The sequence below is a fragment of the Elephas maximus genome, chromosome 1, assembly GCF_024166365.1.
Source record: "Elephas maximus indicus isolate mEleMax1 chromosome 1, mEleMax1 primary haplotype, whole genome shotgun sequence".
NCBI lineage: Eukaryota > Metazoa > Chordata > Mammalia > Proboscidea > Elephantidae > Elephas > Elephas maximus.
Window position 1 is genome coordinate 230,821,765 of NC_064819.1, and position 25,169 is coordinate 230,846,933.

The 25,169-nt window shown below is 50.0% G+C and overlaps 1 protein-coding gene across 3 annotated transcripts in view; it reads left to right on the top strand.

Annotated features, from left to right (window-relative positions):
• Positions 1-25,169, top strand: part of TMEM181 (transmembrane protein 181) — a 67,622-nt gene that overhangs the window by 2,890 nt on the left and 39,563 nt on the right. For 2 of the 3 annotated variants that reach the window (XR_007519737.1, XM_049904751.1), the window contains exons 1-2: positions 8,476-8,566; positions 24,354-24,457. Coding sequence is in view for 2 of the 3 variants with exons in the window: in XM_049904751.1 (XP_049760708.1) it covers positions 8,559-8,566; positions 24,354-24,457 (112 nt within the window). In the remaining variant the exon portion in view is untranslated. Of the gene's footprint in view, positions 1-8,475; positions 8,567-24,353; positions 24,458-25,169 lie in introns of those variants that run through there. The other variant, XM_049904766.1, reaches the window with a different exon arrangement.

Genomic DNA, 25,169 nt, shown 5'->3' on the forward strand with positions numbered 1-25,169 from the left:
TATGACTAACAATGCAGCAGCCCTTCTTTCCCAGGAGAACCTGGGGATTCGCCTCACGTGGTTGACAGCTTCCTCGTAACAGAGCGAAGCAGAGAACACAGCTGTTAAAGCTCAATTTTCAGAAGACAGCTCTCCGGTCCCCTAGGTGGCATCCTGGGCAGGACACCAGCTACGTCATCTGGTATCACTGAGAGGTGGCAGCTATGTGATCAGAGGACTCACAGGCATTTTCACAAAATGAGAGATGACCATTGTACTGCCTGCAAGGAAGGGGAGAGCCAGCCGGCTTGGGTGGAAGAGCAGCAGGCGAGGGCTCTGAGAATCTGTGTTCTAGTCCCAGCTCTGCCTTTCACTAACTGCTCCCGGCTTTGGGGAATCACTGAATTTCACTGGTGGTCAGTTTCTACACCAGAAAAATTAACCTGTAACTCTCATCTTCTCAAGGATGTTGTGAGGCTCAAGTGACAACAGCAGAAGTGGCTTTGAAGACAACACTAAAGATGCTTTCAGACAAAAGAACAGAAAAGTGAACACAAACCAACGTAATAAGGCAATGGATGGAGTTGGCCGATCCAGCAGCTTGATGATGATGTCACCAAGGACCACGCTCTTTCTTTATAACATGGTAGCAATTGGCGGCTAGTTGCCATTTGGGCTACTGCTTCTCATTCACATTCATGAGAACTGACTGGCTTTCTGTGGCTTGCTAAAGGAAGAGGAAGAACTTTCCCTGAAGTCTACAACAAAACTCTTTGAATCTCCTATATACCCCCACCAAATGGCACAAATGAAGAAGACAGACATGTACCGACAGGACATGGAATGCTCAGCGTAGAAAGCTGTTTGGCGGTATTACCAAAGTCAAACATACACATACCCTTCAGCCCAGCAGTTCCTTTCTTAGGACTATGCCCTACAGAATGCATACATGTCCACCAAAGGCATGTACTAGAATGTTTTTGTTGTGTGCTGTTGAATTCACGCCAGCTCATAGTGACACTATGTGACAGAGTAGAACTGCCGTATAGGATTTTCTAGGTTGTAATCTTTACAGGGAAACCCTGGTAGCATAGTGGTTAAGAGCTACAGCGGCTAACCAAAAAGGTTGGCAGTTCGAATCCCCCAGGTGCTCCTTGGAAATCCTATGGGGCAGTTCTACCCTGTCCTGTAGGGTCATGATGAGTCAGAATCGACTCGACGGCAATGGTTTTTTTTTTTTTTTTTAACCTTTACAGGGAAAGCCCTGGTGGTGTAGTGGTTAAGTGCTACGGCTGCTAACCAAGAGGTCGGCAGTTCAAATCCACGAGGCGCTCCTTGGAAACTCTATGGGGCAGTTCTACTCAGTCCTATAGGGTCGCTATGAGTCGGAATCGACTCGACGGCAACAGTTTGGTTTTGGTTAATCTTTACAGGAGCAGATCACCAGGTCTTTCTCATGCAGCAGCTGCCAGGTTCTAACCACCAATCTTTCAGTTAGCAGTTGAGCACTTAACCATTGTGCCACCAGGGCTTCTCCATGCTAAAATACGGCAGCACTATTTGTAAAACTCTTAAACTGGCAACTAGCCAAATACTCATCTACAGTGGGATGCATAAATAAAATGTGGCTTATTCCATAATGGGATATTACACTGGAATACAGGTAAGCAATTTACAATTATACACAACAATGAAGATGGCTCACACACATAGTGTCAAGCAAAAGAATCCAGACACAAAAAGTGTATCCTGTTTGATTCCATTTCTATAAAATATATGGACAGACAAAATGACTCTACGCTGTTCGAATTCAAGATAGTGGTTTCCTTGATGGGGCAGTGACTGAAGGGAGCAGAAGAGGGTTGTCTGGGTGCTGGTAATATTCTGCTTCTTGATCTGGGTGCTGGCTATACAAGTATATTCAGTTTGTGAACATGTATCAAGCTGTACACATGATAGGTGTACTTTTCTGTATATATATTACGTTGCTGTTGTGTGCCATTGAGTCTGTTCCAACTCATAGTGACCCTATAGGACAGAGTAGAACTCTCCATAGGGCTTCTAAGGCTGAAATCTTTACAGAAGCAGATTTCCATGTCTTTCTCTCGCAGAGGGACTGGAGGGTTCCAGCTGCCGACCTTTCAACTAGCAACCGAGCGCTTAACCGTTGCTCCATCAGGGCACCTTATGCACATTATACTTCAACAAAAAGCTTAAAGGAAAACCAGCTTTTGTGTCTCGTTGCCATTTGCCCTTTCCTGAGCAGGCACTCGCAAGGGGACAGATGACGCTTAGACGTATCAGAGGACACCAGGTGACAGTCAAGGTGAAAGTCTGCGAGGCTTTTTCTATTTCAGGAAAACCTACGTATCTCCACCCTGATCCACGCTGGGCTGATGTTAATGTAAATGCCCGGAGAGCTCTCTTTCCCATTATTTTCAAGTTCTGGGAAGACCACTCACTCTACTGGGCACTAACAACTCTGCGGCTCCAATTCAGGGACATTCGGGGTGTTTCTTAGTCAGCTGTCCATCACCACCACTGGTTGCCATCAGTTGATTCTGGCTCACGACAACCCCACGTGTCAGAGGAGAATTTTGCTCCATAAGGTTTTTGTGATCTTTTGGAATTCGATCTGCAGGCCTTTCTCCCAAGGTGCCTCTGGGTGGATTCAAACCTCCAACCTTTCAGTTAGCAGCCGAGTGTGTTAATCATTTGCACCACCCAGGGACTAATTAGCTGTTTGATCCAGAAAACAGAACAGTCAGTTGGGAATCAAGATTTCATTTCAGCTTGGAAATGGCTAGTGGTGAGAACTGCACAGCATGGCAGATATAATTTATATTGCTCACTTGTACACGTGAAAATGGTTGAAATGTTTTGTTACATATATTTCACCACAATAAATATTTTAAAAATTAAAAAAAAAAAGATTAAATCCAAGTCTCAAGCCAGATCTTTTACCTTCTCTGCTTGCTGGGTTGGCCACTGTGAGCGGGAAGGGCTGTGTGATGTCTGGGTGATATGAGCTCATGGGGTCTCCCTGGGACAGGAGGCTGGTCAGCAGCAGGGGTGGCGGGGCGGGCCACCTTCTGACCCTGGCCTGGCCCTGGCAGGACGTGGACATCCCGCTTGCTTCTCTGGAGCGCCGACCAGAATGTGAACGGAGGTGTGTGCTGGTTGTCAAGAGAGGTGGCACCGTCCCCCGCCTCTGCCCACGAGCTGTCTTTCATTTGGTGGAGGTCTGGTGTGTGCCTCCCAGTTCTCAGTGTTTAGAGTTCTGCACTTAAGACTCTGGCTTTCTCTTTCCCTGACCTTGGGCTGCTGTGGGCCTGTTCCAGCAATGCCATGGTGACTTAAGGAGGGTCAAAAGAAGGGGCTTTAATAGGGTTTCCGAGGTTAGGGCATGGACGACAACACCGAGTTATGAGTCATGCTGAACAGGGGGTCTGTTGTTCATAAAAAATGAAAACTCACCCGCTCTGCATTATTTGGATCTTAGGCTAGCTAGTTCATTTTGGGAGATCATAGGATCTTAGAATATTCAAGGTCGAAGGGCCTTCTGGCCTCATTGGCTGACGTCCTTCCCTCTTAGATCATCCACACAAATGGTGTTCCCTCTGCCTGACCACTAAGGCAGCTCCTATTATGAGAACGTTCTTGTATTAAGACAAACTTTGTTGTTGTTGTTGTTAGCTGTCATCATGTCAGCTCCCCCTCTGCCCTGCTCATGGTGACCCCATGCAAAATAGGATAGGACTGGTGTGACCCATAGAGTTTCCACTGGCTGAGTTTCAGAAGTAGGTCATCAGACCTCTCTTCCTAGTTCATCCTAGTCTGGAAGATCTGTTGAAACCTGTACAGCGTCATGGCAACACCCAAGCTTCCACTGACAGGTGGTAGCTGCTTATGAGGTGCCCTGTGCCATCCTCATAATCGTTGTTATACTTGAGCCCATTCTTGCAGCCACTGAGTCAATCCATCCCATTGACGGTCTTCCTCTTCTTTGTTGGCCCTCTATCCTACCAAGCATGATGTCCTCCAGGGACTGGTTCCTCCTGAGAACATGCCCAAAGTATGCGAGATGAAGTCTCACCATTCTCGCTTCTAAGGAGCATTCTGGTTGTACTTCTTCCAAGACTTGTTTGTTCTTCTGGAAGTCCATGGTATATTCAATATTCTTTGCTGACACCTTAATTCAAAGGCATCAATTCTTATTTGGTCTCTCTTATTCATTGTCCAGCTGTCACATGCATATGAGGTGATTGAAAACACCATGGCTTGGGTCAGGCACACCTTAGTCCTCAAAGTTTATCTTATTCCAACTTAAAAAAAAAACAAACCCATTGCCCTCAGTCGATTCCAACTCATAGCGATCCTATAAAGCGAAATAGAACTGCCCTATAGGGTTTTCAAGGCTGTAAATCTTTATGGAAGCAGACTGCCATATTTTTCTCCTACTGGGTGGCTGGCAGGTTCAAACCACCAAGCTTTTTTTTAGCAGTCAAGCACTTAACACAGTAGCACCAGGGCTCCTCCTCCCTTACTCCAACTACTTGCTTTAAAATCTCTCTGCTATTTCTTGCTTCTCTTGCTCTGACAGTAACCTAATCTCACCAATGTGTCAAATTTACGTAACAGGGGATCTTTGAAGCTTGGTGGAAAACTTTAGTCTGTTCAACCCTGTTTGGTCATCTAGACAACAAGATTTTCAGAAAATTTTCTTCTAGTGTTATGTAGTGGTCAGGGCAAGGGGTGGGTAGGCAAAATAGAGAGGCACCTGCAGAGGTTGTACAATCTTTGTAAAGCTTTTCCTTCTTGAATTTGGCCAGATGGGGGCATAGTATAACACCCATAGTGGGGTGGAAGCTACATGGCCAACTGTATTTCATAACCCAGACATTTCATTAACTTTAAGATACCCAGGAACACTTAAAGGGCAACACTCAGGAATTATGGGACATTTCATACACAGGAAAAAAAAAAAAACACACAGATAACAGAAACTGTCTGTAGAGGACTCAGAGGTCAGATTTAACAAAGACTTCAAAGCAGTCATTATAAACATGTTCAAAAGACCAAAGGAAACCACACTTAACAGAAGTAAAAGAGGCTATGATGACAATGCCTCATGAAATATGGAATATCAGTAAAGAGATAGAAATTCTATCTGTCTGTCTGTCAATCATCTGCAAGTAGAAATTCCGGAGTTGCAAAGTGCAATAACCAAAGTGAAAAACTGACTAGAGAGACTCAACAGTAGATGGAACAGTTGAAGAAAACACCAGCATACCTGAAGATAGATGGTAGAGATTGTACAATCTGAAGACCACAGAGAAAAAAGAATGAAGAAAAATGAACAGAGCCTGACAGAAATCTGGGACAGCATTTAGCACACCAACTTATGCCTAATGGAAGGATCAAAAGGAGAGAGAAAGCAGCAGAAAAACTATTCAAAGAAATTATGGCTGAAAACTTCCCAAATTGGATGGAAGGCATTAATCCAATATCTAAGCTCTGTAAACTCCTAGTAGGATGTCCACACCCAGACACATCATAATAAAAATGAAGAGAAAAATTTAAAAGCAGCAAGAGAAAAACAAGTCAGCTCGTACAAGGCCCCCCCCCATAAGATTAACAGATTACTTCTCATCAGAAACAATGGAGGCCAGAGGGAAATGGGTGACATATTCAAAATGCTGAAAGAGGGGGAAAAAAAAACTTTTCAACCAAGATCTTATATCCAGCAAAACTATCTTTTACAAATGAAGGTGAAAAGAAGACATTCCAGGATAATAAAGATATTCCAGGGTAACAAACACTGAATTTGTTGCTAGCGGACCTGCCTTACAAGATATACAAAAAGAATTTCTTCAGACTGAAAAGCAAGAGACCTCAGATGATAATTCTAATCCACATTAAAAAAAAGCATTGAAATTATATGAGAATACTATGCCAATACATACTATGCCAACAAATTAGCTAAAAGAGAAGAGGCACAGAGAGAGACAGAGGGAAGACAGCTATGTGAAGATAAGCCAAGATGGAGTTGGGCTGCAACTGCAATCCAAGCAGTGCCTAGGGCTACCAGAAACTGGGGTAGATAAGAAGAGATCTTCCCCTAGACCCTTCAGAGAGAACATGGCCCTGGACACACTGAATTCAGGCTTTTAGCCTCCAGAACTGCGAGAGAGTAACTTTTTGCTGTTTTAAGCTACCTGCTTTGTGGTACTTTGTTATGGTGGCTCTAGGATACTAATACCCACTGTGGTGGGCCACATCTAAACAGCCCCGTGAGCCCCTCCTCCTGCTGGTTGTGCCCCTGCACAGTCCCCACCCCTAGAGTGTGGGATGAACCTGGTGATTCACTTCTAAGGAATGGAACACAGCAAAAGTGATGGGGTATTACTTCCAAGATTAGGTGAGAAAAGATCAGGACTTCGTCTTTCTCGCACTGCCTTTGCTCCCTTGGATGAAGCAAAGCTTCACCCTATGAGCTGACCTGGCAGGGCACTGAGAACGGCCTGCGGTCACCATCAGCGGGGAGCGGAGGCCCTCCGTTCAGTTGTGCCTGGGGACAGCAGATGAAGAGGAGCCAACGGGGAGCTGTCACCAGGAGGCAGTGAGGGCCTCAGGATCTCCAGCCGTTCCCCAAATTGGAGTCCTGTGAAAACGCTGTGGCTTCTGGGAGTGGCGGGAGGTTTCTCTCCCTGGAGATGGCTGGGCAGCTGGCACAGTCACTGCTGCAGGGGTTTCTATATAAGGCCACTCTAGACGGAGGTGGTGGGAAGAGCCAGGCAAAGGCAGCCAGCAGACGTGCTTCATCCAGCCCTCTCAGGGTTTAAACTTTTTTCAAATGAGTTTCCATCATGTTAAAATTGGGAGGTCACAAGGAATCACGGAAAACCCAGGGCTACCTACAGAGAAAGAATCCACACACCTGAACTCCTGATGGGGATTTTTAGGCTCCAGAACTGTGAGAAAATAAATTCCTGTTCTTTAAAGTCACCTACCTGTGGGTTTCTGTTACAGCAGGCCTAGGAGACAAGATATCACGATATCAATCTGTGCTTGTCACTATCAGTTTTGGTCATTTACTTGGCCAGTAAGTTGCTTGGGGGCAGGAGGTGTATCTTGTTCACCTTGGCGCCCTCAGTACATTAGGGAGGAAGGTTGAGTCTTTTTATTTTCCTCATGCAGATTGACTTTGGAAACCTTGGTGGCGTAGTGGTTAAGTGCTACAACTGCTAACCAAAGGGTCGGCAGTTTGAATCGGCCAGGCGCTCCTTGGAAACTCTATGGGGCAGCTCTACTCTGTCCTCTAGGGTCGCTATGAGTCGGAATAGACTCGACGGCACTGGGTTTGGTTTTGGGTTAGATTGACTTTAAACTGGCAGGCACCGAGGGGGCCGGAGGGCATTTTGACCAGTGCTCTAAAGAGAATCTTGGAAATAGCCAAACCTGGGCCCTCATCCATTCTTGATTTCATAAATTTAGAACTGTGAGCCAAGATCCTAAATCTGGAACGTGCTGACCTGTTCACACCATGTAGAAGCAACTGCAGCAGTGAGTGGGCCCGGACACCCAGTGAGTTTTTCAGCCCACTGCAGGGCATTTGTAGACTCCGGAGGCCCACCCTCATTCTCTGATTAAAACGCTCTGGAGGCTGAAGGAGGAGCCCTGGTGGCTCAGCGGTTACAGCACTCCGCCACTAACCAAAAGTCCACGGTTGAATCGACCCAGCCCTGAGGCGCCAGAAAGATGTGGCAGTCTGCTTCTGCAAAGATGACAGCCTTCGAAACCCAGTGGGGCAGTTCTACTCTGTTCTGTAGGGTCGCTATGAGTCAGAATGACTTGACCACAGTGGGTTTGGTTTTTTCTTTGGTTTTGGAGGTAAGAGGGTGAATGAATGAGTGTGCTGCCGCGCTCCGCTGTGGACCAAGTCGTTTAATTCACTTAATTTGCTCATCCTACCGTGAACCCGAACCCCGGTGGTTAAGAGCTCAGGCTGCTAACCGAAAGGTCAGCAGTTTCAATCCACCAGCTGCTCCTTGGAAAAGCTATGTGGCTGTTCCACTCTGTCCTGTGAATTGGAATGGACTAGATATTTGAGATGGCAACGGGTTTGTTCTTGGTTTTTTAAGGTCAACCATTGAGTTCTCCGGGACTGCAAGCCAGTCTGTCTTGGCTGGCGGCGCGCCCACCCCGGGGCCCCCGTGCCCCCCCACTCCGCCCCCCTGTGTCCCCCCACTCCGCTCCTCCCGGGGCCCCCGCCCCCCCCGCCCCCCCGCCCCCCCCCCGCCCCCCGCCCCCCCGTCCCCCCGAGGCCCCCGTCCCCCCCACTCCGCCCCCCCGCCCCCCCGAGGCCCCGGTCCCCCCACCCCGCCCCCCGCCCCCCCGCCCCCCCGAGGCCCCCGTCCCCCCCACTCCGCCCCGCCCCGCCCGCGGCCACTTCCGCCGCTGCGGCCGCTTCCGCGCACGTGACCCGCGCCGTCGCGCTCTGATGAGCTGGGCGAAGCCGGCGGATCCTGGGCCACTGTCGCTCCAGCCGTGCGGGGCCGAGGGCCCGGGGCGCGGAGATGGAGCCGTGAGTGCCGGGCCGGCGGGCGGGAGGGGGTGGCGGTCCCGGTCTCCGGGCCGGGTGGGCTGTCGGCGCCGCCCTGGGCCGCACACGTGGAGCCGGGGGCCTCTCGGTGGAGGGGCCGCGCCCTGGCCTGCCAGCCCGGCTGGGGTTGGACAGGGGTGCGCGGTCGGCCTGCGGGTGGGTCGGCGACCCAGAGAGCGTCCCGGAGAGCTCCCCGGAGCGAGCGGTCTGCAGGCTCCGCAGGGTGAAACGGGGCGCCCCTGTCCTCAGGGCAGCCCGATTGGGATGACTGGGGGGGGTCTGCCCTGCACCGAGACCTCTCGCTTACTTCGCTCGGGCGGCCCCTCGCCCTGCTGTGCCACAGCCCAGGCCCAGTCTCCCTGCTGGAGACGTGGTGGCCCTGCCCCGGTCAGTGGCTCCGGCCCGTCAATGGTCCCTGGTCGGTGGACCTGCCCTGGTAGGTGGCTCCTGCACGGTCAGTGGTCTCTGGGCAGTAGCCCTACCCAGGTTGGTGGCCCTGCCTTGGTAGGTGGCCCTGCCCCATCAGTGGTCCCTGGTCGGTGGCTCCTGACCAGGTTGGTGGCCCTGCCCCGTCAGTGGTCCTTTTCATCACCTGTTGAGAGCAGCAGAGTGCCCACTCAGCTCTTTGTGAGCTAGCCCAGAGCTGGTAGAGAGAGGTTCTTTGTAAATGCCTTTTGATGATGTTGGCACGTTGTGACCATGCCACGGCCTCTTTGGATCTCCGGGAATCCCTAGTTTTACGAGTCTCACAATCTGCTGACTTTGGGCCTTATTACTTCTGTGAAGTTCAGGGATTTTAATGAGGAGAAACCTGTCAAGGGCCCCATGGACGCCGTCCCTAAAGCCTGTTTTTGACGCAGCAGAGTCTCCTGAGTTTCCCCCAGGGGGCGTCCAGAAAGACAGGAGAATTAAAAAGGGGTTTAGCCTTGACTGGAGCTGCAAGAAGTGACAGAGGACCTGGGTCTTTTGCCTGTGACTGGAGGCTTGGCCGTCAGGCTTTGGAAATTGATTACGCTCTCAGAGAAGGCAGCTTTGAGAGAGGACTGGGTGGGTGTACGTCTGTGCGCATCTGGGGTTTTAGAGACAGAAAGGTTTTGCGTTGGGTCTTTGCTTATTTCTCTGCCTGTGGACATAGAGAAGTAAGATCCTGCGGTGTTGCCTCACTGCAAACTCCAAGATGGAGGGGAATTTTAATTTCTTACCCCTTGCGCCCTCAGACATTTCTGACTGGTCACTTTAGCGCAGCATGGGTAAACATGCTAAACATCAGTCCTAGATGGATGCCTTACTGGTCTTTTATTTAATTAACACCCACATGAGGTAAGTTAAAGGGCCCTGGTGGCGCAGTGGTTAAGCGCTTGGCTGCTAACTGAAAAGTTGCTGGTTTGAACCCACCAGCCACGCTGTAAGAAAGATGTGGCAATCTGCAGCCTTGGAAATCCTATGGGGCAGTTCTGCCCTCTGCTATAGGGTCGCTATGAGTTGGAATCAACTCGATGACAGTGGGCTTGGTTTTGAGGTGGGTTAGCAGTGCTGCCTCTGCACAGCTTCAGGGGCGGCATTCATGGTGTCTTCCGTGTAAACAGCATCACTTGGACTAGCCGGTGAACTGTGCTGGCTGGAGCCATGCGAAGTCGTGACCCTGCAGAAGAAGGACAACCAGTATATTCTAGGAGGTTCACTGCCAGACCTGCTCTCCTGGGAGCCTCACGCCACCCTGGGTGGTGGGTGGTGGTGTTCTCTCTGTTAATAGGAAGTTTGAGGGACTGCCAGGTGTTGTGGGCGGTAGCCAGTACTGGAGTCCTGGTGTCCCACAGGCGTCTGGTGCTGCTCTGTTACGTTAACTAAGTTAAGGTCTCGGGGAGGAACTGCAAAGCTACACCTTGAACCAAGTCTTGGGAGGGGTGTTTGAATTTCTCCCACTGCCAGGCTGCAGGCTCAGATGAAAGCAGGGCCCTACTCTGTGGAGCACGGGCTGGTGGGTGTGGAGCATGGTCACCTGGAGGTTAGCCAGCCACCACCGTGCAGCAGACAGGATAGCGGGGGCCTGGGACACAGAAAACATCTTTGGCAGCAAATACAAATTCTGAAAAAGCACGTTTGAAACGCCGTTGCCTAGTGGAGTCAGAGTGCTGACGTGACTGTGAGAGACATGCCCAGGGGTGAGAAAGGTGACGAGTGACAGGAGCAGGAAGAGAAGCAGGAAGAGAAGAAGGGAGTGCCCTGGAGGGGCAGTGGCAGCTTAGGGGGTGGGTAGAGGGGTAAGTGTAGGGAGGGGCCTGTCCCTCTGTCAATCCTGGCCCTTGCCCCCCACTCCCTGCTCAAATTCAGTCCAGCCAACTCTTTTCAGAAGGGCAGTAGAGATTGCCATCAAAATCAGCCAGAAAAAAGAGCTCCCAGTTCATAAACCTGTCCACTTAAGCTTCTTGCAAAATCTACTTACATGCAAAGCTCCTTCACGCTGGGGAAGCGAGACCCCAGGCGTTGGATAGGAGAGGAGTGTGTAGCTGATAACCAGACTTCCTATTAGAGCTGCAGTGCTAACACAGTGAGAGCTTTTCACATTCATTGGTTGCTCTGCTGTCAATGTAGCAAATTTAAATCAAATTGATGTTTTGTTTGTGTCTTGCTTGGCATTTAAAACCATTTTTAAAGAGTGTATTTTACCTGTATCTTGTGCTGGAGGCAGTCAGGTGCATGAATTAGACTCTTCGAGCAGTGAAGGTATGGCACAGATTAAGCCCAATGGAATCTGCTGGGGTTTTTGTGTCCTTCGTCTTCTGAGTGGAGCCTTGGTGGCGCAGTGGCCTGGGAGGGCATTTAACCACAAGGTTGGCAATTCAAATCCACCAGCTGCTCCTTGGAAACTCTGTGGGGTAGTTCTGCTCTCTCCGACTCATAGCAACCCTATAGGGCAGAGTAGAACTGCCCCATAGAGTTTCCAAGGAGTGCCTGGTGGATTCGAACTGCTGACCTTCAGGTTAGCAGCTGTAACACTTAACCACTACACCACCAGGGTTTTCACTCTGTCTTGTAGGGTTGCTGTAAGTCAGAACTGAATTGACAGCAGGGGCTTTTTTTTTTTATGGCCTTCTGTGCTGTTGGGGATACTGGGCCTAGTCTGGCAACCTAGAGTTATTTAGACTTGCTTAGGTCCCTGGGTGGCGCTAATGGTTTGGTTTTCACTACTAACTGAAAGATTGGCTGTTCAAATCTACCCAGTGGTGCCCCAGAGAAGGGCCTGGCGTCTGCTTCTGTGAGATGACAGCCAAGAAAACCTTGTGGAGCACAGTTCTACTCTGAAACACATAGGTCACCATGAGTTGAAATTGACTTGATGGCAACAGATTTGGTTTGGGGTTTCTCTTAGAATTTTTTTTTCTCTGAACCAATCTGATTTCTATAAAAAATAATAGAAAATCTTTTGAGTGTTTACTATGCACCAGGTGGTGTTGTTAGTGCTTTAGGCATCTGGTTTCATTAATCATCACAACCACCCTCCCCATGAGGTAGTTTCTGTTAGCATCTCCATTTTATAGATGAGAAAACTGAGGTGTGGAGAAGTCAAGTGGGTGGCTGAAGGTGACACAGCTAGTAAGTCCTAGAGCTGTGATGGAAGCCCAGGTAGCCTGGCCCAGAGCTCTTGACAGCTGTATTCCACTGCGTCAGTAACGGCTGACAGCTAACGAGTGCCGAGAAAGGGCTTTCGTGTAACAACTTTCTGAATTGTCACAGCCACCCGAGGTGGAAGTCTCCCTCAGATTCCTGAATTTTACTGCTCAGGAACTGGAGGGTGGGAGAGGGAAGATAATTTGCCCAGACCACCCTGCTGGTGAGTGGTGCAGACGGTCTTCCTGCCCAGCCAGCAGCCTCCACAGTCCTGTTCTTAACCTCTAGGCTACACTGCCTGAAACTAGCATGGCGCACTACTGGTAGATTGATTCTGGAGTACTGCTCCGAGCATCCGGCAGTCTTCTTGTGCAGAGACAAGTCCACTGACCTGTGTTTGGCCTTGGAAGGGTATTCTGTGACAAATGTGGGTCATTGGGCTTGTGGCCTGGGAGGGCACACATGAAGCCATGGCTCCTTAAGGAGAGTACAGATTTCTTCAGTAATGTATGTTTTGAGGTTGTTGGGCCTTGTATGTTTGTATAACTTAATTTTAAAAAATTTTTATTGTGCTTTAGGTGAAAGTTTACAAATCAAGTCAGTCTCTCCCACAAAAACTTACATACACCTTGCTACATACTCCCAATTGCTCTCCTCCTAATGAGACAGCCCGCTCCCTCCCTCCACTTTCTCTTTTCATGTCCATTTCGACAGTGAAGCTTACTTAATTCTTGAGTAGCTGAAGATAAATTATTAGTAATATATTTTGCCTGATTGGTGGAAATTTCAGAGTTGTTACTCTGTCCTTAGAAGTTTCTTCTCAAAACACATTCTTAGTGGATTATTTAGAGGGGAGATTGTGGTGAGGAGGGTCAAATAGTGAGTGTAAGGGGTGGTGGGCCTCTCCAGCCCCTGACTTCAGGGGCTAGGGTGTACACTCATGGGTTCAGATCCCACCTCTGCCACCTGCTAGCTGGGCTGTCTACAGGCGTTTATCCCCTGTCCGTCTCTGCTTTCCCATATGTAAAATGGGCTGATGATGCCTGCCTCACAGGGATGCTTCTCGTACCAAGTAAGTGCTTAGGAAGCCCACCCTCACCTGCCTTTTCCTTCACCCTTCACCCTGGCCCAGAGCCCACGCTCAGGCTGGCTCTGAGCTAGAGGAGGGGAGATTTTACACGGTAGGTCTTCCAGACATATTAGAATGAAAACTGAAAATTTTTTAAATAAAAAGTAGGGGGAGGAGGAGAAGCGTAAGTATTATTCCTACTAACTAGCACACGTCGTGCTCTCATGGCAGTCCTGCCACACTGCTCTAAGCACTTTCTGTTTATTATTGCATTTGTGCTTCCCAGCAACCCTGCGATGAATAGTTTGCTTATCTCCATTTTACAGATGAGGAAACTGAGGTCCTGAGAAGTTAGTTCTCTTGCCCACAGCAGTATACTAGGAAGGGAGGGAGCCGGGATTTGAAAACAGGTGGACAGGCTCCAAACTGGTGCTTTGGACCAAGTCGAAGAGATTATTTTTATACTGATTATGAAAAAATAAAAACTAAAATGTGAACTGGCTTTGAGATTCAAAGTCCCTTTCCACTGCCCGCAGTGCAATTTTTTAAATTCTGATCCTTTAATTGTAAAGCTGGTATCAGCTGAACTAGTAGCAAAATCTATAATACCGAAATATTTTCAATATGGTTCTGAGATGAGGTCAAATGCTTACTTATAAAGAATCTCAGGCTGCTGGGTGGTTTTCTCCCCTGCCCTGCACCCTGTGCGGGCTGTGTGACAGGCAGGGCCTGCGCTGGTGCTTCTCCTCCCTCTGGTCATCTCCTGGCTTACAGACAGGGCCTGGAGGTGCTTCCCGCATTCTCTGCTCACCCACAATCCATTCTGCGTTCATTCTGCTCCGGGTCAGGTGAGTCAGGCCTCTGAGCACTCACCTCGCCCACCTGCTCTCCCCAGTGCTCTGTTGTATTCGCTCTTGTAGTCTTGTAGGCCCGCATAGGAGCGAAGTGCTCGGTGGGGAAATGAGGCTGGCTCCAGTGGTTCAGAATGCTCAGCGGTGTGGCTTTCTGGTTCACCGAGTGAAGGGTTGGGTGGCGTTCTGACAGGAGGGTGTCCTGGAGGGTGCTCAGAGGTGCTGCGGCAGTGTCAAGTGGAGGACAAACGCCAGAGCCACCTAAAATATTAAAAGACAACATTGGGAGGAAAACAGTTACGTTTTGCAATTGAGTGGTCAGTAAGCATCGTAGCAGGGAAAATCTTAGAGCGTGAAGGGAAAGAGTGAAACCGAGAGAGTGAGTAGAAATGAAAAGAATAAGTAATTATGGAACCGCTGGCATTTGTGAGGCTCTGCTCTGGGTACTGAGGAGTGGACAGAGCTCTTCCCTGTGGGGCAGGGAGTGGGTGTGTAGGACAGTTACCACTGTGATCAAATCCTGAGATGGCCTTGTACGTCGGGCCCCACAGCTCAGTAGGCAGTTGCTGTCAAGTCGACTTTGATCCGTGGTGACCCCATGTGTGTCAGCAGTACTGTGCTCCATAGGGTTTTCAGTGGCTGATTTTTCAGAAATGGATGGCCAGACCTTTCTTCCGAGGTGCCTCTCTATGAACTTAAACCTCCAACCTTTCACTTAGCAGCTGAGCTCATTAACAAGTTGTACCACCCAGGGACTGGACAGTTGCTTTCTCTCAGAGAGGTTGGGGATGGCCTCACCGGAGGTGGGGTCTCATCTGGGCCAGGAAGGACAGTGGGGGTGGGGAGTGGGAGCTTGAAGGGAGGTTGCAAGGACGGGGAAGTCAGAGGGCAGCACCTGAGTGAGAGCGCCTGAGTGAGGGAGGGTTGATGTCTGCTTCGTGTTCTGAAAGGGTGGTTCTAGGTGCTCTGAGAGAGGAGGTTTCCCACAACGCTACGTAGTGGCTTGGTGCCTTGAGTTTCATTTTTAATTTTGGGTTTTTTTTTTGGGGGGGAGGTGTATTGTACAAAGCTTTTGCTTCTGTTAGGATCTTTAATTAAAAGTGGCTTAAACAACAAGGGGTGTATGATCTCAGCTGTCTAGAAGTCCAGGTAGGGCCATTGCAGCATCAATTCACCAGTGACCTAGAGGGTTTTCATCTTTCCACTGGTCCTGGACCTGTTTGCAATGTCCGCCTTCTTCTCTGAGATGTGGCTGCAGCCTCTCAGGAGAGTGTGTGCATAGTCGTGTCCACTGCAGACAAAGGGGCTTTCCTCTCATTCATGTCTTTTTATTAGGAAGGGAAACCTTTTCTGGAAGCCCTGCTGATTTCCCTTCAGGTTCTGTGCTCTAGCTGTGAGAAAGCCTGGGGAAGCCAGGGTCTGGCATTTATAGCCTCTGTTATGGGTGGGTGGTCTTGTCAGCAGGGAGCCAGGGTGGGAGAAGGCAGAGGGTGGCTCTGGAGAGACAACCTGAAGGGAATTCCTCCGCGTCCTGCGGCTCCTGTGCCTCTTTAGAGTGATGTGGGGTAAGAATGGCACAAGCACTCATAAACATGCCAGTGACGTTTGCATTGTGAAGCTTTTGGCTATCAACTCTGAATGATAAGGGAAGTCTTTGGAGATATAACAAATCTCACTTTCACTAAACTGGTTGGATAGAGACCAGAGTGTAGGGTGCTAAATATGGAAGCAGAAAGACCAGGTGGTGGTGGTTGTTAGTTGCCCTCGAGTTGGCTTCCAACTCATGGTGACCCCACGTGCGATGGGATGGGACCATTGTCATCTACAGGGTTTTCATGGGCTGATTTTCGTAAGTAGATTGACAGGCCTTTCTTCCTAGTCTGTGTTAGTTTGGAAGCTCTGCTGAAATCTGTTTGGCAGCAGAGCTACATCCCAGGCCTCTGCTGACAGATGGGTGCTGGCTGTACACGAGGTGCATTGGCTGGGAATTGAACCTGGGTCTTCTGCTTGGAAGGCGAGAAATGTCCCACTGAGCCACCACTGCCCCCGGAAAGACCAGGCAGGAGGCTACTATAATCCAAGTGAAAGGTGGAGTGTTTGGCCTGAGTAGCGAGAAGTGCCCAGAGTCTAGATGTCTTTTTGAAGGATTTGTTGATGGATCGGATGTGGAAGCGAGACAGGAGGTTTGAGATAATGCCGAGGGTTTTGGCCCAAGAACTAGAAGGACTGACTGGAGGTGAGGGTGACTGCAGGAGGGCAGCTTCGGGGGAAAGACCAGGAGCTCAGCTGTAGACACATCGTATTTGAAGTGCCTGTTCAGCGTCCAAGTGGCAAGTCAAGGTTCTCGTGAGACTGGAGTCAGGGCAGAATGCCGGGCTGACAGATGTGGGAATTGTTTGCGTGTACCCTGTATGTAAAGCCTATAGCAGAGGAGATCACAGGGAGGAGGCAGGGAAGAGAGGCAGTAAGCAGCATTAGGTAAATGCACCCCCCTCTGCTGGCAGGGACCAGAGGCTATGGGGTGTGGAGACCCCCAGGTTTCCAGCTCTTTTCTCCCCTGAATGGGACGTCTCTGCAGACTGCACCTTACTTGGGACAGTTCCCATGGGAAATTGCTTGACCGTGCAGAAAGAGGAAACCCTGGTGGCGTAGTGGTTAAGTGCTACGGCTGCTAACCAAGAAGTCGGCAGTTCGAATCTGCCAGGTGCTCCTTGGAAACTCTGTGGGGCGGTTCTATTCTGTTCTATAGGGTCGCCATGAGTCGGAATTGACTCGACGGCAGTGGGTTTGGTTTTTGGTTTTGGTGCAGAACGAAGGGAAGGTGTTGTTTATAACGTCTGCTTTTTTTTTTTTTTTTTGGTAGACTTTCCAGTAAAAGTGTTTTTAGTTTCTCTAGGAAATACTTCTAATTATTTTGTGTATGATTAAAAAACTTTTTTTTTCTATTGTCCTTATTTTCTGAAGTGTGTCTGTGATAGTTTAAAGCCCCTATGAAGTTGAGATTAATTTAGAAGGGACCCAAAGAACCCGAGGGGGCTAAGGGGACAGCCTGCCCCACTGTGTTTGAAGGATCTCCAGAGGCCCTGGGAGCTGCAGCTGGGCCTGAGTTCTAGAGTGTATGCCTCAGGTGAGTGAGTGTGAGAAGACAGGCAGACCAGCAGGGAAGACTGGTGCTGGGCCCCTGAGGAAAAGGAGAACCGGCCACTGGGAGCCAGCGGGGCTTGCAGGCCATCTGCCCGCCTGCTACCCAGCAGAGGCTGTGTCAGTGGTGTGCTGGACACAGCCCAGGTACTGTGAGGAAACGGGGCTGGGCCCTGCTCCCAGGATCCCACCGCCACCCTGAGGAAGCTGGACGGGCACACCTGAAATGACTCAGGGAAGCTGAGCTCAGTAGATACTTTTTTGTGTGTGTGTGTGATTTAAGTGAAAGTTTATGAATCAAGTCAGTCTCTCATACAAAAACTTATACACACCTTTCCATGTACTCCTAGCTGCTCTCCCCCTAATGAGACAGCACACTCCTTCTCTTTACCCTGTATTCCCCATGTCCATTCAGCCAGCTCCTGTCCCCCTCTGCCTTCTCATCTCCCCTCCAGACAGGAGCTGCCCATGTAGTCTTTTGTGTCTACTTGAGCCAAGAAGCTCCTTACCAGTATCATTTTTCAGTAGATACTTTTCGAATACCTACTGTAGGGCTACCGTAGCGAGGTGGGTGGCTTAAAACAACAGACATTTCATCTGTCATAGCTCTGGAGGCCAGAGATCCAAAATCAAGGTGTCAGGAGGACTGTGCTCCCTCTGAAGGCCCTAGGGAAGGTTCTTCCTTGCCTCTTCCACCTTCTGGCAATCCCTGCTTTCCTTGGTTAGTAGCTGTATCTTTCCAGTCTTCATGTGGCCTTCACATGGCCTTCTTCTCTGTGTCTCCTGTGTCACCTCCTCGGATTTAGGGCCCACCCTAAATGCAGGATGACTTCATCTCAAGATCCTGAACTAACTAATCACCATAGACCCTATTTCTAAATAAGATCACATTCTGAGAGTCTGGGTGGACATGAGTTTTTGGGGGAAGCTATTGGAGTCTCTGGGTGGTATAAATAATGCATTGTCTTATTAACCAAAAGATTCCAGGTTCAAGTCCACCCAAGGTGCCTCAGAAGAAAGGGCTGGTGATCTGCTTCTGAAAATCAGCCACTGGAAATGCTGTGGAGCACAGTTCTGTCCTGACACACATGGGGTCGCTGTGAGTCAGATTGACTTGTTGGCATCTGGTATTCTACCCACCACACCTACCACGTGCCAAGCCTGGTGTTCCTGCAGATAGACTGATAGTTTGTCTTCAGGTGCTTGGTGTGCAGTGCAGACCACATCTGTTGTCATGGCTTAAAAACATGGGCAGCCGGGAGAACTGGAGTAGGGCGGGGAGGCTTCCTGGAGAAGGTGAGCCGTAAGGGCGAGCCCTGAATGCTGGTTGGAGGTAGCTGGTGTGCAGGAAGAGGGGAGGGTGTTTCCCGTCAGGAGAACAGTGTGGGGTGGGCTGCCGTGGGCTCTGCGTGACCGTGCCAGGCCGCACCCTGGCTCTGGAGTCTGGTGCTTGGTTCGAATGCAGCCCCTGCTGCTTAATAGCTTTGTGACCCAGGGCAAGCTTTCCTTACCTGTGAAATGTGGCGGTGGTGGTACCTGCCTCCTGAGTCATAGTGACGACTAAATGAGGCAGTAGTTCATACAGGCTCTGTGCAGGGTGGTAGGAAGGTCAGAGAGGAATTACAGGAAGGATTTGAGAAGCATGAAAACCATAAAGAGGAGTTTAAGCTTGATCAAACCCACCAGAGGCTCCTCAGGAGAAAAGACCTGGCGATCTGTTCTCATAAAGATTATAGCCTAGAAAACCCTATAGGGCCGTTCTGCTCTATCCTGTATGGCCACTATGAGTCAAAATCGACTGGAGGACACCCAACAACAACAGGCTGCATCTGTCGACACTAGATTTTCTCCACAGGGACCACACGTTAAAGGTGCTGTAAGCCCTGAACTAGTAGCCAGGAGGTTGAGGTTCTAACTCACTCAGAGGCACTGCAGAAGACAGGCAGTGGAGCAGCTCTACCCTGCACACACGACGGCAGCTAACAACAACAATAACCGTCAGGGGAGTCAGGCCTGCCCGGTGTTGGGGGGGCGCTGAGGAAACGGGAAGGTGTCAGCTGCTGGGTGGCGAGTGCAGTCATTCCGGTGGGGGTCTTGAGGGCCTGGCAGTGGTGAAGAGAACTGAAGAAGGGAGGCCCCTCCTGCCTGTGCCATGTGTGGGTTGAAGGAGAGAGGGCCATCAGAGATGACCCCAGGGCTTCAGGACTTGGCAGTTGAGAGTAGACGAGGCAGGGAGTTGGGGGTGAGGTAGGTTTTTCTTCAATTTTATTTTATTTTTTAATGAGTTCAGTTTTAAACCTATTGATCATAGGTCATGTAGACTTCTAAGTGAAAATGCCTTGGGAGACACTGCTTCTCAGAGGAGGGAAGGGGACGCAGGCAGGAAGTCCTGTGCAGAGGTGGCAGGAGAGTGCACACAGCTGGCGAGTTTCAACAAGAGAATGGGTAACGGTGGATGGAGGTGGGCCCTCGGGGGACAGAAAAGACCTTCGGCTGGGAGGCCTCTTGGTGGGAGGCCTGGCTGATTTTTTGCGTTGCAGTTTTGGTGCCTCCGAGAGTTTACAGAAATTGTCCTTCTTTTAGTGGTCTGATAAAACCAGATGCTGCGGAGTCGGCTCTGACTCACGGCGTCCCCATGTGTGCAAAGCAGAACTGTGCCCCATAGACTTTTCAGTGGCTGATTTGTTTTGAAGAAGTTTGCCAGACCTTTCTTCCAAGGCACCACTAGGTGGATTTGAACCACAACCTTTCTGTTAGCAGCTGCACCACCTAGCAGAAATGTGATAATAGAGTGTAAAAGGCTCTCTTGGTTGCCGAGACTTGCCTGGGCCTTTGGTGTAGGTTAGCTTGATGGTTAGAAACAGTAACGTTCCAGCAGGGAGGTGAGAAATCCCGGGAGATGTTCTGAAGAGCTGGGAGCTCTGAGATGTGTGAGGAGTTCCGCCGAGCCACTGTCTTCACCCCTCTGGGTCTGCGCCGAGGGGTGGGGTCAGCTCAGGCAGACTCCTTCCTTCTCTTCCCCTGTCTTCCTGTTGGATACTCAGCGTTTTGTTTGTGAAGAGACCTACGGTTTGTTTGAAGTAGGATAATGTCTGAGGTTCCAGAGGGCTCTCGCTTTTTGGTGATGTGCTTCAGTGCTTTTCGGTGAGTTTAGAGAGGATATGGGGCAGTTCTAGTCTGTCCAGTAGGGTCGCTATGAGTCGGAATCGACTCGATGGCACTGGGGGTGGGGAACTATGGTGGGAGGTGTCCTCCTGTGACCATCCTCTCATGGTGCGGTCCCCGCTGGCACCACAGCGGGCTGGGAGAGTTTCCAGGCTGGAGGGAGGGCGCCTGCACAGGCTTGCTGCCCAGGGCAAGGCAGGAGTGGGTGAAGGCGGGGGCCCACCTTCCGTCCAGCTAGCCCGATGTGGGCCGGGGTCCTGCCCTGGCTGCGTCTTTTCTAGCATCATCCACTTGGCATCTTTTTTCCGTTGACTTGGGTAAGGCTGCGTTGCCGAATCAGGAAAATCGCCGATAAATTGGTTTGGTTTTATTTTGTAAAGTTTTTAGTTATTTGTTGTTGTTGAGAATGTACACAGCAGAATATAAACCAGTTCAACAGTTTCTGCATTTAGAATTCGTTGACACTGATTAGATTCTTCCCGTTGTGCAGCCACTCTCACCCTCCTTTACCAAGTCATTCCTCCTCCGTTAACATAAACTCACAGCCCCCTAAGGTTCCTAGCTAACCTTTCAAGTTGCTGCCGTCACTTGGATCCGATATGGACAGCTCTTAAAAGAGAATAATGCTCAAGTCAGGCATGTTTTACTAGTTAAGCTAAATCATTGTTTGGTTTTGAGAAGACTTCAGGGGATATTTTTGGTTTAAGGTTTAAAGATTATCTCAAGGCAATACAGGTAGTCCCCAACTTACCACGTATTTGAGTTAGGACAAACGACACTTAGAACCTTCTGGGTTTCTTTGGACGTGTTTTTATTGTTAGGAATATGTATTACATACAACGTTGCAGCATGTAATATGTTGATGGTATCATTCTCTGTAAGTCTATGTGTAATGTTTCCAACCCCCAAAGATTGGATTTATAAAGGTGCTGGTAATAAAAGGCAATAATAATGAAAAAAAAAAAAAAAAAAGGTATTCGACTTACACCACAACCGACTTACAGTGGAGTTTTTGGGGCGGAACCGTTTTGTAAGCCGGGGACTACGTGTAGTTTCGGGGGTTAATGGATTGGTTGGAAGTGGGAGTTTTAAGAAAGAGGAAATGAGGCTTATGAGGAGAATATTGGAAAATGCCCTGGGTAAGTTGTACACTGGTAGTGTAGTGGTTAAGAGCTGTGTCTGCTGACCAAAAGATTGGCAGTTCAGATCCACCAGGCACTCCTTGGAAACTGTATGGGGCAGTTCTGCTCTGTCCTACAGGCTCCGTATGAGTCGGAATTGACTCAGCTGCAACAAGTTTGGTTTGTCTTTTTTTTTTTTTTTTGCATAAATTTGATGGTGTGTTGTCATTCCTGTTCTTAACTTTGTCACACTCCTCCTCACCTGCAAAATAGCTGTGATTTAAGGGTGTCATTAATGTGTTTTAAAACCGGAATTTAAAGTGTAATTATTCTTATCTCTTTTTTTTTTCCTGCTTCCTCTTCTGTTTTCTCAGCTTCTGCTTGGGGAGCTCCTGGCATTCCTCAGCATCTCGTTGTGGGTGCTCAGGAATGACTTTGTGCCATTTTTGTTAATGCTTTATGTTTTGACTAAACGACAGGCTTTATTTGGATTTCCCTGGTTTTCCACTACAGTCCTTTTCCTGCTCGGGGCTGTAGTCCACTTAGCTTGGTGACCTTTTCTGAGGGAAAATGCTCTGCACAGCTGACTAGAGATCGTCCCTTCTGCAGAGTTACAGCAAAAGTGCATTAAACAGGCCATGCTAGTGATATACTCAACACCTGGGGTGTCAGAGGAGGTGCTAGTCCTCACGCCCACCCTGTGCACTTCCCTAGGATTGTCCCAGAAGGGCACTCATGGAGGTAGGCCATCTTAGCTCCATCCTGCTGCCCAGAGCCTCCTTCCAGGAGAGACTGTCACTGCCAAGGACCAGCTGTGGCTTCTTGGGCAAGTCCCTTTCCACCTCTAGACCTCAGTTGCCCCATCTGTAAATTGGGTTGAACTTCCTCCCCGAGGTAATTCAAGCTCTGCTATTTTAAGGCTCTCAGGCCTCTTATAATTTCATTTCCATTTAGCGTTTAGTGACTCCAAGTCATGGCAACTCATGGGTTGCAGAGTAGACCTGTGCTCTGTAGGGTTTCTGATGGCTGTTTTTCAGGAGATCACTAGGTCTTTCTTCCAAGGTACTTCTGGGTGCACGAAAACCTCCAGCCTTGCGGTTAGCAGCTGAGTGTGCTAACTCTTTGTTTGTACCACCCAGGGACTATACAGAATTTACAGCGTCCAGAATCTGGGTTGGGATCAGGCTGAGCTCGTTAACTCTTCCCTTTTTTTTTCTGGCTCAGCAGAGTGTCTTGAGCCTTAGCGTTTAGACTGGAGCCCCAAAGGCAAACGTGGAGGCACTCTTTCTGTTATTTATAACCTGTTCAGTCATTCAACGAGAGGTAGTGACACCGATCTGAGCTTTGGTTGATGGAGTAAGTAGTTAGTACACTCACCAGGAGGTCTGGCAGGCCTGCCACGTCAGAGGCTCAGGGCCCCACCTCTGCCCGGAGATAAGTTTCAGCCTCAGCAGCTGACTTCCTCCTCAGGTGTGGACTCCTCCTCAGGGGCAGAAGGAGAAGAGGGTGTGTGTGTAGTACCTGTGTGCTTCACACCACAAAGGTAAATAATGTTCCCAGTGTCCACCACGAAGGTAAATAACGTTCCCAGTGTCCGGTTAGAACCCATTCTCCACCTCTGGGCGTGTGTGCCTCTGCCTGTCCGTGATGTCTGAGAAATGGCACATCTTCCGCAGTTGCCTTCCTGCTTGTTCCACCTCACAAGACCAGGAAAGACAAGAACAAAAAGGTTGTAAGAAACAAAGCAAAACAAAAAACCACTTGCTCTCCCCTCTTCAGGTTTATAGGTCTCCCCGTTAGCATGTAGGGGTCTGTGAACTGCAGGTCCAGTTGGCCTGCCACCTGTCAGACTGGAACACAACCTCTCACATTCATTTGTGGGGTGTCTGTGCTTATAAAGGCAGAGTGGGGTGCGTGTGACACAGACTATATGGCCCGCAAGCCTAAAACAGTCATCAACTGCCCTTTCCAAGGGTTTCTTTTGTTTGCTGACCTTGATAGAGGGAGTCCTCAAAGAGAAGTGATACCTGCCCCCCGCCATTTCTTCTGACTACAGGAGAAGGGGAGTTCGCAGGAGGGGACTCTGAGGGGGTGAGTGTTAGGCTGGTCCCCTGAGTCAGTCTCCACACTGGTGTAAGTCACAGAAGAGTGTGGGCAACTGTGAACCAGACTTCACAGTTCCCCATGACGAGGTGAGGCCAGTGAGGGGTCTTAAATTATGAGAGAACCTGAAGAGGAAAAGAAAAACCCTGGGCTGGTGGGGATACCAGCAGAGACACGTGCCTGGCGGCACCTGGCAGTTGCATCTGGTGTTGACTGTGGCAGTGCACAGGAAGCTGCCCCCCTGCTGGGAGTGAAGTTAGGCAGGGCCCTTGGGCACGAGTGGGGGTGGAGAAAGGTGTGTGAGTGGGTGTCGTGCTCAGGGCCTTCTCCACGAGGGCTGGGTATGACCTTCCCCACTCCATCCTGGATGTCACCTGCCCCTGAAATAGTCACAGTGGCCCTTGAGACTGTATTGCCAGGAAAGGTCCCTGGTTTTAGAACAAGCCCACATCGGGGTGAGGGGCTGGAGGGTGCGGAAGGTGGGCGGTCTACGTGGCATTGTGGCTACCCCCCAAACACGGGCCAGCCCCTGACCACCCTTGTATCCCAGCTGTGTGGCTGCGCGTCCCTTCTTCACCATGCCAGGCGTGCCAGCCCCCCCATCACCTCCTATTCAGGCCAGCTTCCCCACCCCCCTTGCATCCTGGTGGCACAGTGTCCCCCTGATGCAGGCCAGCCCCCTGACCACCTTATGTCCTGGCTTCTCCCAGGCTGGCGCCCATGCGGCTGTACACACTCTCCAAGCGCCACTTCGTCCTCGTGTTTGTCGTTTTCTTCATTTGCTTTGGCCTGACCGTCTTCGTGGGGATCAAAGGTAGGTTCCGTTTTGATCGTTTTCTGCTTGTAGCTCCCTGGTGCTCCCCTCGTTCTCACCTGTGAGGGCACCGCTGCTGTCTCTCTGGCTCTTGTGGGGGGCACTGAACAGGCCCAGGTAGCCTGGGGCCATGATACGGACTTCTTCTTGGACACAGCCAGAGCCTCGGCTCAGCCTGGCAGCGTGTGCACCCTTGACAACCGTCTCTACTGAGGATCAGGTATTTCTTGTCTGCATACCAGGCCACCTGGGTGCTGAGGGTTCAGAGCTCTTTGTCTTGGGGGGAATATCGCTTTAGTGCAGTAATGGTGGTTGTGAGCATGGGGCAGGGGGGTCGGGGGCCTCAGCATGACTATGGGGAGGGGTCCTTGTAGACCTGCCTCTGCCCTGTGCCTGCAGAGCACCTGGCACCTCTGTGTGGCAGACGGGCCACACCAAAGCCATGTTAGCTTCGACATCCGAGAGCCAGCAAGGTGGAGTGGTTCTCACCAGTTCCTCCGTAGGTCCTGGTGCAGAGGGCGGGCCCAACACAGGAGCCGGCTCAGGCTGGAGAGTGTCCACTCCTCCTCCCGTTCTTTCTCCTCCTCTCAGTACACCTTGTTCCGGGAGGGTGCTTTCTGGGAGGTGTTTGTTTAACTGATACGTTTAACACTAAAGGGTGAGTGACAGTTAGGCTTAACTTATCCCAGAGGCATTTGTACCTCAAAAGAAT